The sequence below is a fragment of the Echeneis naucrates genome, chromosome 17 (assembly GCF_900963305.1).
Source record: "Echeneis naucrates chromosome 17, fEcheNa1.1, whole genome shotgun sequence".
Taxonomy (NCBI): domain Eukaryota; kingdom Metazoa; phylum Chordata; class Actinopteri; order Carangiformes; family Echeneidae; genus Echeneis; species Echeneis naucrates.
In genome coordinates, this window is record NC_042527.1 from 988016 (window position 1) to 1000416 (window position 12401).

At 39.4% G+C, this 12401-nt stretch overlaps 1 protein-coding gene across 1 annotated transcript in view; it reads left to right on the forward strand.

Moving 5' to 3' along the window:
* chd7 (chromodomain helicase DNA binding protein 7) overlaps positions 1–12401 on the forward strand; it is a gene marked incomplete at its 3' end in the record, with an annotated part of 62670 nt that overhangs the window by 26458 nt on the left and 23811 nt on the right. Inside the window, exons 5-11 of the mRNA XM_029524631.1 lie at positions 7569–7713; positions 8160–8291; positions 9229–9294; positions 10230–10285; positions 10879–10993; positions 11664–11747; positions 11831–11968. Coding sequence (XP_029380491.1) covers positions 7569–7713; positions 8160–8291; positions 9229–9294; positions 10230–10285; positions 10879–10993; positions 11664–11747; positions 11831–11968 — 736 coding nt within the window. The remainder of the gene's footprint in view (positions 1–7568; positions 7714–8159; positions 8292–9228; positions 9295–10229; positions 10286–10878; positions 10994–11663; positions 11748–11830; positions 11969–12401) is intronic.

Sequence of the window (12401 nt, forward strand, 5' to 3'; positions counted from 1 at the left end):
TGTCTGCTTAAACAGCTACATATGTTCTCCAGTTGGACAAAAATGGCGCCAGATTCAATTGCAATCAATGAGAAAATGTGAAAAATTGACTAAGAAATTTTTACACCTTAACCCAAGGGGGAACTTTTGTTCAAATCCCAGAAGGGAAAATCAAAACTAAATGAAAGCTAAACTTGTTTTGAGTAATTTCTTTTTAATTTTCATTTGTCCTTAAGAAGGAAAACATTTGATTAAAAATGGTGTGGAAAAATCTGATCTGTGGTACTGACATGTTCCATTGCATATTTTAATGATGTATATGAGATTTCCATCAGTGGGCCCTAAAATAAGCTCCAAAGTTCAAGAGGTTTTAATATGGCCCATACTACACGACATCACAGTCCCCCCCAGCAATACTACTGCTATTTGCAGTTTAGTATGAACAAATAAGGTACCACAGAGCAGACTGAGCCCTTCCCTTGGTGTATAAAACAATGATGTGGAGTTGTACTTTGATAATTTGGTTTCATTTCCCTCATTTGCTATTTGTGACATTGTCACCAGAAATCATGGTAGCGCATAGTCGCACAGCATTTCAGAATAAGTGAAGGTGTTAAAAATACAATCAGGCCACACAGATGAAGTGCTACTAGGGGTGTAACGGTTCGGTCTGTACCTCAGTTTTAAAATCACGGTTCGCTACAATTTTTCGGAACAAAAAATGCAGAAAGAGACAAAAACTAGAAGCTAAACTTGATCTTGTTTTTAATTTATTTTCAAATTGAAAACATAAAACAGTGAAACAATTAAACTTAACACAATTCCCTGAACAAAGGATGGTTCTTTTTAAATGAAAACCAACCTGGGTCTTGATAGGAAAATAAAAATAACTAATAAAATAAAGATCAGTTAAAGTGCAGCATGTAGAAAACGCTGTAAGCATTTTCAACTTGGCATCCAAACTGCTTAATTAAATAAAAAAAACCTCTTTAGCTTTACTATTAGGGTCGGGAATGTCACGATTCGATTAAGATTTTTGGGGCTACGATTTGATTCAAAAACTATTTTCGATTCATAATGATTTCTGTTTCAATTTATAGGTGTGCAATGGATCCTCATGATCTACTCCAATCCGCTTTGCAAGACAGAATGACAAATGGAGTCATTAAAGTGTCTTACACATTCATTAAGTTTTAAACATGTATCCATGTTTACTGTAATTTCCGGATTATAAGGCGCTACTTTTTTCACACACTTTGAACCCTGAGGCTTAAAAAAACTACGCAGCTAATTTATGGATTTTTACAGGTAACAAGCTTCATGCTGCCAATACATTTAGTGTCACATCAGACCAATGAAATTACAGAACAGGTCACAGTTGACCAATTAAATTGTTCAAATTAAACACGCTCACACTAAATTCTTCAGATCTGCCATTTATTTTGCGCTTCATGCACACACCCTTATCATGGAAAATGCACGAAGCAATGCATATGATGCAGCTTTCAAATTAGTCGATCGAGCTGGTGAAAAGGCAAAATCTTACTGTGTAAAATATTTCCGGCCAAATGCCATTTCTTCCCATATTTCCGACACCTATGGCTTATAAACAAGTGTGGCCTGTATATGTACAAAACAGTTTTTCTCTTTAAATTTAGCAGGTGCGGCTTGTATTCGGGTGCGCTCTATTGGCCGGGAATTACGGTACATGGAATTGTTGCAACTGTTGCATAAAAGCAATACCACGTATTGGTTAGGTAACAAAAATAAGTGGCTCTTGATTTAAAAAAATAAATAAAAAAAGAAAGAAAAAATAGTGCAGTCAAACATGCTCCCTATTTACTATGCAAATTCAAATAAACTTGGAAGATCGGTGGGTCTTCCAGATCTGGCATCTCAGTCGCATTTGCCATGTGAGCCTTGCACTCCTCTGTGCTAACGGTGCTAAAAGGAATAGCCAGATGGCTCTGTGTGGCTATTCTTTATTAATGTTAGACTTGATCATTAGATTGACTAACTCAAATTTGCTTGGGTAGCTCAAAGTCAATAATGCTCCGTGCTAAACGATGCTGTTGCTAGAAGGGCTCAACAACAACATACGGCTTTACAATAGCGTTCTGTTACCCAGAGGAAACAAGGAGTGGCGAGCAGTTCCACTTTGCTTGAGCATGGTAATATTTTTGTGTTTTGTGTATAATGTGTTTGCACTGAACAGTTCGGTAAGACTACACATCCCGTTACACCCCTATGTTACACAATTTTGACACAGTTTTAAATTTTAGCATTTTTCCCACAGGTTTTCTTTCACAAATTTTTTTTATTATTATTATTTTTTTTTTTTTACATTTGATTGCATTACATCCTTCCTCTTCATTGTTGTAAAACCAAAACATTTATCCCTCATCGATCTATGCACTTTTCTTTGCAACACAAGTATTACATTTTGCAAAATCCTGTGAAAGAGCTAGTGCATTAGTTTGTGCAGAATTTACCACTGATGGTTTCAGCTGTCCAGGAAGGTAAGCCAATCTGAGCAGTTCAGAGGAATCAGGTGCTTTACACATCCATTCAGCTCACTCCTCTCCCTTGACCTTGCCATCGCTCTCGCCCTCTCTCCTCCCCCACTTGCTCTCTGTCTCTCTCTTTCTCTTTGCTCTTTCTCACTCTCTGTGTCACAGTGAGGAAGTACATCTATAAATAACCCAGCTCTCAGCTGCCACACCCTGCTCTAAGTGGGTGTATGGATGGAGGGCTTGTGATGTGTTAGCAATACACATAAAGAAGTCAGACATGCATGCCGACACCTTGCTTAATACATGTCTGCAGATTTGACTGCAAATACAGCACTTTTTTTTTTTTTTTTTTTTTTTTTTTTTTTTGGAGGAGGGGTCTGGGTTGAGTGCATGACTCATCATGGCATCAGGTGTCCCTTACATCCCATCCCACCTACCCCTGTTTGGCTTCCTCTTCTATTTGTCTCGTTCTCTCCCTGTATTTTCACTCCTATGCTTCCCGTCATCTCATTCCACCCACCCCCCCAACCCCCATCTGAAAAGGAGCTTCTAAGCTCCAGTCTGACATGCTGAGAGACTCACACAGTGGACCACAGCTGCGCTGTACGTATGTTGAATGCAAAGTTACAAGAATGAGAGAGAGAGACATACACATGAAATTGGTTGCATTTGATGATATTGTCTTCACTTGAAGTTGGCAAGTTTTATTTGTTATACAACACTATAGCATCAGTAATCACCTCGCATTTTCCTTGTGTTACTCCAATTGTTATTTGAATTAACTTATGTTTCAAGTAATTTATTTTGGCATGTTGGACATGGTGAAAACCACTTTCCAACACAGCATGTGAATTTAATGCTTTTAACAACTTGGCCATACTACAATTTTCAATAAGGTATACATAAGTATCACTGCAATATAGTAACTAAAATGAACAGTAGGGGCCTGTTGGGCCTGGCACATGCAGCTGACAACAGAGTGGCTTGGTTATGTCACAATTTCTATCCCCATGTTTCAGAGATCCTGGGGATAGAATTTGTCTTCAATATACAGTAAAAAAATTAATTATGTCAAAGTGAAAAAATTGTGTACAACCAAACCTCACAATGCTTCTGCTGTCATAGGGGAACTTCATCATTTGTGTGGCTTCAAAAAAGGCTGCAGCTTTTGTCACATTTAACAAAATGGTGTGATACAACACAAGTATGTATTCATGTTAGACAGCAAACTCCTGATCCTCTGAGGCTATTGGGATACACATTGATAAACATTCCAACAAACACAAGATGCAGACCGAGAACTAAATGTACATAAAGAAGCGACAGGTCATTGAAGAGAGTTTAGAGTTGAGACGGTAGAGGAAAAGATGCACAAAGCTGGAGAGTGATGGAGTGACTGAGAAGAGAAGTGAGGCCATGAAGAAGCCAGGAGTAAGAGAGGGCAGAAGGCAGCCGTGTGTGTGTGTGTGTGTGTGTGTGTGTGTGTGTGTGTGTGTGTGTGTGTGTGTGTGTGTGTGTGTGTGTGTGTGTGTGTGTGTGTGTGTGTGTGTGTGTGTCCAGATGGCTCCAGCGTGTGGCGACCAGCCAGAGGAACAGGTGCAGGTCACATGACCAGCCGTTACCACGGAGATCGTGATTGCTCTTGGCGTGAGGATGAAAGGAGAAGGGCCCCAGGGACACAGGGGGGGTGAGAGACGAGGAGAGAGGGAGTGAGGCACAAAGCAGGAGAGAGAATAAGAGGCATAGAGAGGGAGAGAATACTGTAAAGGGCAAGATGTGAGTAAAGGCAGTGCACACACTGACACTAGAAAAGAGACAACTGTTTTATAGTCAGTCGTTTGATAAGATTACCTCTTCATAGCCTAAATGTAGAATATTTATATTCTAGCGGATAGCATGCTCTAGTTTAAACCCTTCGTATCTCCAAGTTTCAGTGATAACTAAGCTATTCTTACCTTGCTCAGTTTTTGCCTGTTGAAGGGACAAATATTACACCAGTGGTTTTAATACCATTTTGCTGATTAAGGATTCTATCTCAGTAACTTTTTGAAACCAAAAGCTGGATGAGACCCTTCATAATGAAGTGGGGCTGGCAATACTTTCTTTTGCTCCAAATGAAACAAAACTGATGGTTTAATATATCAATTTTGCTACATTCTCATCTGAATTCCAAATTACTCTGCAGAATTTTATCCCTAAAAGCAGATCATTGCCATCACTGCTTACCATATTTAAGCTCATTTCCAATGTTGTGTGGTGACTGGATAGTTTCCAAAGGCCTAATTTCTTTCCCTCAAACACTCCCCGGACATGTCTTACCACCCTTGATTAGTGGCAAATCAAATGTGGTTAATTTCAAATGTTATTGGCATTGCTGCCTTTGCTAGTTGCTAGGGCTGGGTGAGATGGCTTAAAAATATTATAATTAATAATTTTTTCCCACCAAGTTTATTTTGTTGATCTTTCCTTCTTGGATTTGAACAAAATATCCCCTTGAGTTAAAGTGGCAAACTATAAAAAGTTCTTAATTTGCTTTTTCTAACAAATCGTGTTTGAGCACTGTTTTGGTCCAAGAGGAGTTTGCATAGCTGTCCTAGAGAAGAAAATCGGACTGTGCATCACTGCACACAGTTCTTGGCCACAGTGCGCATGCGAATAAAACTGGTAAGCTCAGCCCACTCTGAACCACAAGAGCCCAAGAGGAGCATTCGTAGCAGAAGTTAGAGAAAACCAACTTTCATTAAAAACAAAGAATTACTTATAATTAATTAATAAAGACAGAATTTATTGTGCAGCTCTACTTGTAGCTATGATGCTCTTCAACACTACATGATTCAATAGCTGGTTTTCTGTTCGTCCATTGTATGCATTTTTAGCTAACCAACTGAAGAGTAGGATTCTGAAAACGTAATTTAGTAGTGTAGACATAGACTGTGTGTAGATGTGGCTGTAAACTCTTGGTCTGAAAAGTGCAGCTATTGCTAAGAACTTTGCATTCTATCCAATGAGCATCATTGAGCATCATCAAGATATAATCACAGTTTCTAGTTCCATGTCTTCATGTTCACTTTTACTAATGATGGTCCCATTTAGAGGCTAATAGACCATGAAGCGTATGTATTTGGGTGTGGCTACTGTGAGTAGTATAGACATTGCATTATTGCAAGAAGATAAGTCTTATTGAACCTCTTTGAATTTGTTTTGACTTTGACAACCCACTTATGGTGGAGTCATAGCGTCTTTGGAGCTGCCAAAGAATTCCGGTGTCTCATCTTGCAGTGTAGATCCATCCATCCATCTTCATCCGCTTATCCGGGGTTGGGTCGCGAGGGTAGTGTAGATCAGGAGAAACAAAGGCAGAATTTCAAATTGGCCACGTTTAGGTTTTCATCAGAGCAAGCATTGGATAAGGGCTAGGGAAGCACAACGTTATTGGTATCTGCCAATATTTGCTTGAAAATGAACTTGAAAATAAATTAGCCATTTTGTTCATATATGATTTTTAAATACTGACTAAATATTAGGCCACAGCTTCCTTGAACAAACACCTGACCTCAATTCCATGTTTCTGTTGTGTAGTCAGTATGATGTGATGTCATGGCATTGTGAATATTCAATGGGAGAGAGGAGACCAACATTTCCACAGTCTGGAATTTTTTCACTGTCAAATAATTTTTTCGTTCATTTTGAATTTCAGCAGTCTCAGCAGTCTGTTAAGCACATTTAGCCTTCTAATTGGTAAAGACAATTACTGATAGAGTGCACTGCGTTTTCATTGAGTTGGTTTACAGTTGCATTTTGTACTTTGTGGGTTGCGGATATTGCTATGGTTATGTTAGGAACAGTATCATCCAAATCTGTATTAAAAAATGAAAGGATGAATGTATCTTACTTGTAAAAATAATTGTAACGTTAATGACATTTTACATAATATAATTTAAAGATCTTGTTTTCTATAAACAGTGCATAATTATAAGATATGTTTTGTACCTGCATTCTCCAACAAAGGGAACAGTATCATTTATTAGACAAATTAGTTGAAAAATATCAGATATCGGTTAAACAAAATCCACTTTCATGCGTTCCCGATGAGGGCTGACAATAACAATCCTGAATAGAATTTTTGTTGTCCATTGAGACCAACAGTGAGGTGAGAGTTAGACTGAGCCCAGTCTTAATCTAACCTTAACCCAGAACGATCACCATATTTTAGTTATCAACATCATCGTTCTGAATCAGACTCATTTATGCTTACAGCAAAAGGCAGTCAAAAGTGTAGATATTAGTGGACTTAAATCAGCTTTTGAGAACCCAACAAAGCCCCTCATTTTAAATTGCATTTCATCCAAAGCTTTAGTTTCCTACAAATGCAAATAAAAAAATAAATAAGGATTTGTGGATTCAAGATAATTCAGAATCATCGATTTGGTTTCTTGACAAACCAAACCTCAATCTTAACTGTATTTTGTATTTGACAATCAACATTTGGAGAAGTGTGCTCAACATGTTAGTTGTGATCAGTCATGGGAGAGCATGGTGAGCACCCATCAGTGTGTGTGTGTATGTCTGATAGGAGAGAGGAGCAGTCTTTGTGTCATCTCACCTTCCTCTACGGTGTGTATACACAGATAGAGCCAGCTCCTCTTTCTTTCTATGCCAGAGATTAGAGGAAGCCTGGGGGCCTCTCAGCCCATCCCCCCGCCCCTCTCCAGGGCCTCTCTCCCTGTCCCTCTGTCTGTCTGCTCCACTCTCATGCACTCTCTTTCTCTCTGGGCCTCCTTGCTCTTCTCTGTATCTCTCAATCTTGCAATCTCACTCCCTCTGCCCCCTCCCAATCTTTCATCATATTAACCCCCTGTGTGCCAGAGCCTGAGGCACACTAATGATTTCTAAATGGGTAAATCAAACATGGCGATCACCCTGGGACAGAAACGCATGGACATACACACAGATGCGCACATGCATACACAGACACACACTCTCAGCCCCCCCACCACCCCTTTTTTTTTTTCTCCTTTTATTTTTAGTGTTAAGTTGTTTTTTTGTTTTTGTTTTTCTTCCCCTCTGTCCTTGCAGCAATAAGAAGGTGGAGTCAGAGGTTGGGGGTAGCACTGCTAAAAAGGATTCCAAGAGGAAGAGAGAGTTATCAATCAGTGATGATGTGGAGGTGAAGTCCCCACCTCCATCGCCTGTTGAAGAGGACGACGACGATGGTATACAGGTACAGGACATATGAGTAAAAGTAGCCATTTCCTTTCTACGGTTGATCCCATAAATTGTTCTGAGTCAGTAGGCATCTATTATTTGCGCTGTGAACCAGCCTTGAATAGTTCATGCCTGTCTGCTAATTTCCTATGATTTTTAAACTGGTTTCCAGTTAAAATTAAAATTCATATTAAGGTGCTATGGAATTGTATCCTCAGCAAGATCTGTTTTATGTAGAAATATAATTGTTGGCTATGTAACGGACTATTAGCCACAGGAACAGCCCTCTAGTTTCCTCTATCAAGCTAGACCTCAACATTTGTCATTAAACATATAGTTACATTGATCTGCCTTATGGGAATTGTTGATCAATATGTAGGTTAATATTTGAATGTAGCAAGCAAACAAACCGCTGGTGAACATAGGATTGACAACTTTTTTTTAATTGTCTTTGTCCATCAGAAACGCCGTTCAAGCCGTCAGGTGAAGAGGAAGAGGTACACAGAGGATCTGGAGTTTAGAATTTCAGAGGATGACGACAGTGGAGATGACTCACCAGCACCGAAATCCCCATCTTCATCATCCCAACAACAGGTACAGCTTGGGTTTCCTTTATTGGTTTAGAGGGCTATAACCTGCTGCGACTGGGCCTTTGTCGGCAACAAACATCGATGAAATGAAATTATTTGAAGCAAAGGTCCTTCAAGTGTTTAAAATACTGTATTTTGCGAACCACAAGGCGCACCGCATTGTAAGGCACAATATCAATGAATGGGTCTGTTTTCATACATAAAATGTAAAGCGTAGCATAGTACGTACCAGTTTTACAAAAAGTGGCGGAGGTCAGCGTACTGATTGGTTTATCACTGCCAGTGACAGCAAACACCTGAAGTTAGTGAGACGCTGAGACAACATTTGATTTATAATTGGATTATGATACGGATTTGAAAATTGGGTTTACGTTAAAAACCTAACGTTGGCTTGACGTCTAATTGCAGTAAGGTAACACTGACTAAATGTTGGATGATGGTTGTTCCCAGCACTACGTAATTAGTTATCCAACTAAATAGACCAACGTAAACACAACGTCCCTGTGTCAGCTGAATGCTCCCACAATCTATCAAGTGGAGCACTAAAACATTCTGACAGATTTTCCAAGATCAGTAGACCTTAATAATAATCTGCACCATGTAGCACATATAGCGTGTCAAAACACACTTAACTTTAGTATAATATAAATGCAAGCCACATTTCTCAAAGTAAGATATGCTATGTTCTTGGGCTATGAACATTTTAATTATGTCAAGGTAATTTATTTTCTCAGGCTAGTTTTAAAATTTCATTTTTAACCAAGTTATATATTGAAAGTATATCATTTCTTTCAGTCATTTTCTGTGTTTTAGATGCACTACTTGCAACATCTTTAAGAGGGGGCGTTAGAGGGTATGAAGGTCGGAGACATTGACCAAACTGGTGATATGAAAACATTTGATAAACTGGATCCAAGACTTTTGTTGTTGTGTGTTTCCAGGATGTGGCTGAAGCTGAGGGACCTATTGTGGAGAAGATCATGGGCCTGCGCACATCCAAAAAACAGGTTAGAATGTCAGACAATACACAGAAACACCCTGGCCTGAGTCATGCTTTATGCCATCTGATTAGCTGCTCCACAGCTGGTCTAAGCAGATTACACACACACACACACACACACATTAAATTGGTAAGCGGAGACAAGAGTTCTTGTATTTCAGTGCTTGGTGTTTTGAGTGTGAGATGGGTGTGTGTTTCAAATTGAGTGTTTGTGTGTCTGTGTCAGAGAGAATAGCCGGCTTTGTTTTAGATGACTTGTCTTAAGAGAGCTCATGCCTGAGCCAACACATGCATGCACGTAACAGTCACTAGCCAACTTGCCTTTGCTAGCCAGCTGCCAATGGGTTACATCCCTTCCACCACACACACATTGTCACAACTCCATTCAGAGTTGACCCTGGGCTTGGCGCACAGCCAAAACCACAAAGCTAGCTACACCAGACGCCAAGCTAGCATTTCCTCAGGCAGGGTGTGCATGTGTGTGTGATTGATGATTCATGGCATTACAGTTGTAATAGTGTGTGTGTGTGTGTGTGAATGGAAGTGGATAGCTGTGCTTTTTAGGGCTACTGTTTAGGTATTTCCTCTTATACACATGCAATACACTGTCATAATGGCTGATTTAAGGAAGCACGTCTTTAAGGTGTCCTATTTTGATGCACTTTTGTTTTTGTTTTTTTCTTTAAGGAAAAATTGAAGGAAATTAAGGAAAAAAATAGTTTTGTTACATAAAACAGTAAATGATAATGAATCTAACACAATGTGAATCAGTTAATTTCCCCTCTGTGAGACCCATTGATGACAGGCAGTCTAGTGAGAAACAGGCCGCTCCTAAGATACTTCAACAGTTTAACCCAATGTTGACTAACATCGATGAGCCACCTCTGCTCTTTCACCATGCAGTTGTTATATTCACAGTGATTATTAACTTTTTTTTTTCAGCTGGAAATGGGGGAGGAAATGGAGGTAGAGGAGTTCTATGTCAAGTTCAAGGGATTGTGAGTAGCTCTATTTTATTCTTACCATCTCTTGTCTTTCACAGTAGCCCTTCCACCCAACTTTTTTCAATTCATACCAATGTCTTCACAGGGGAAAGTGTGACAAAATTTGCAACTTTATTTGACCAGACAGATTATTTTGGGCACAGTAAGACATCTGTAAGCAGAAAGTGAAATAAATACTCAGAAGTTCAAAAGTAATCCTCCATATTATTGCGATTGCACAAGCCCCATATAAAGTAGAAAACAAAAAACAAAAATGAGGTTTTAATGAGTTTAATTTAAACTCAGGTTTTCTTATGATCCCAAGATTGAGACATGTCACAATCCACACATACATGAGTACAATGTAAGAGTATTTAGTTTTTCCCCCAGTTAATGCTACCACACGTCACCCAGAAGAAAATTTCTCAGTGGGTGACATGATTGGAGTTATTGTCCCATTTCAGTCTTATAATCTTAAAGCTAGTGCTGAAACTACCTGAACTCATCATTAATGACAGATTTATGTAGATAGTGACATTGCTGCAATCTCTTTGTTATAAGCGATATAAATGACTGATTTTTCTTGCCCTTTTTCTTTTTTAAATCAGTTCCTATCTCCACTGCCGCTGGGCAGACCTGGAGGAGCTAGAGAAGGACAAACGAATACACCAGAAGGTCAAGAGGTTTAAGGCTAAGCAGCAACTCAACAACTTCATAACTGAGGTAACTGAGCTTTACAGTTCAATTACTTTGGTCCTGACTCGGTGGTGCGACGCACGTTGTGACACCCCACACCCACAATGGGTGTGAAATGAAATTGCCTCTAGAGGGACAAATAAAGGATTTGATTGACTTTACACTCTACAGACCAATTCACTTTGCACACCAGATTTTACAGTAAACTGATCCAAGTACCATTCAAAAAATATTTTAGGAATTTTTGAAAATATATTAAATTAAAAACAGAAATATGGGATTTATGAAAGAGAATTTTCCATGTCCATATAATCAGGCCAAACAAAATCGTTGATCTAAAATGAGAGGGGTTTGTGATTTGCAAATTTTATTTGGTCTGGAAATGATAGACTGGCAGTGTTAACTAAATGGAATCAGATCTTGATGAGGTGTAGATTACTTTCTAATCCCAAAGTACTCCTAAATCAACATCAATTACTCTGTCCGGTATTAAACTGTGTTGGTCTGTAACCACAATAATGCTTTCATACCTGTTGTTTAAATAATGTACTGATCACACTAATAGATTCATATGAAAAGTTTGGAGCAGTCATTTGCTGCAAATATGGAGCCATCTGACCTCAGCCCAACATATGGTGTGTAAGCCAGCCTTTCAGGGAAAAGTCCAGCACTAACTCTCTGTAAACTTTATTTCCAGATGGATGATGAGCCTTTTAACCCAGACTATGTGGAGGTGGACCGTGTCCTGGACATTTCAGAGAGCACAGATGAAAATGGAGAGGTGCTTTGTTTTCTCTCGTCATCTTTCATGGGTTTGAGCCTGTGTCTTTTTACACTGACCAAATCTTGTTTTTGTGCGTGCAGACGGTGACCCTATACTTGGTGAAATGGTGCAGTCTGTCTTACGAGGACTCCACCTGGGAGCTGAAGGCCGATATTGAGCAATCCAAAATAGAGGAATATGAACATATCGCAGCACGCACACCCAACACTAAGAGAGTGGTAAGTCTTCTGTGTGTGTCTCCCTTGATGAATGCTCTTTGGGTGCTATCAGTGTCATAGCCTCCTGGTAGCTGTGTGTATGTATGTGTTTGTGTGTGTTGGCCTGCTGCCTGGTCCTTCCTCCTGCAGATTTACAGCTCCCTTAATGTTCTCCTTGGGGCCACGTTCTTGTGGTCTTGCACATTTACACACACGCCCTGCTGCTGTGGCCAGTCCAAACCACTAACAGTGTGTTTAATGCTGAACAGAAGCTGTCTGACTGGTTCTGATCTTTTCCTCTTTTCTTTCCCCATGTCTATCTTTTTAAACTGTTGTCTACTGTTTCTCCTTTAGGACCATGATAGAAGTGTTCCATTATAAAGTACATTTGGACACAGTTGTATTTTTAGCTACTAGCATGGCTTAGAGGAGTGTCGGTCAGACTAACAGAAAA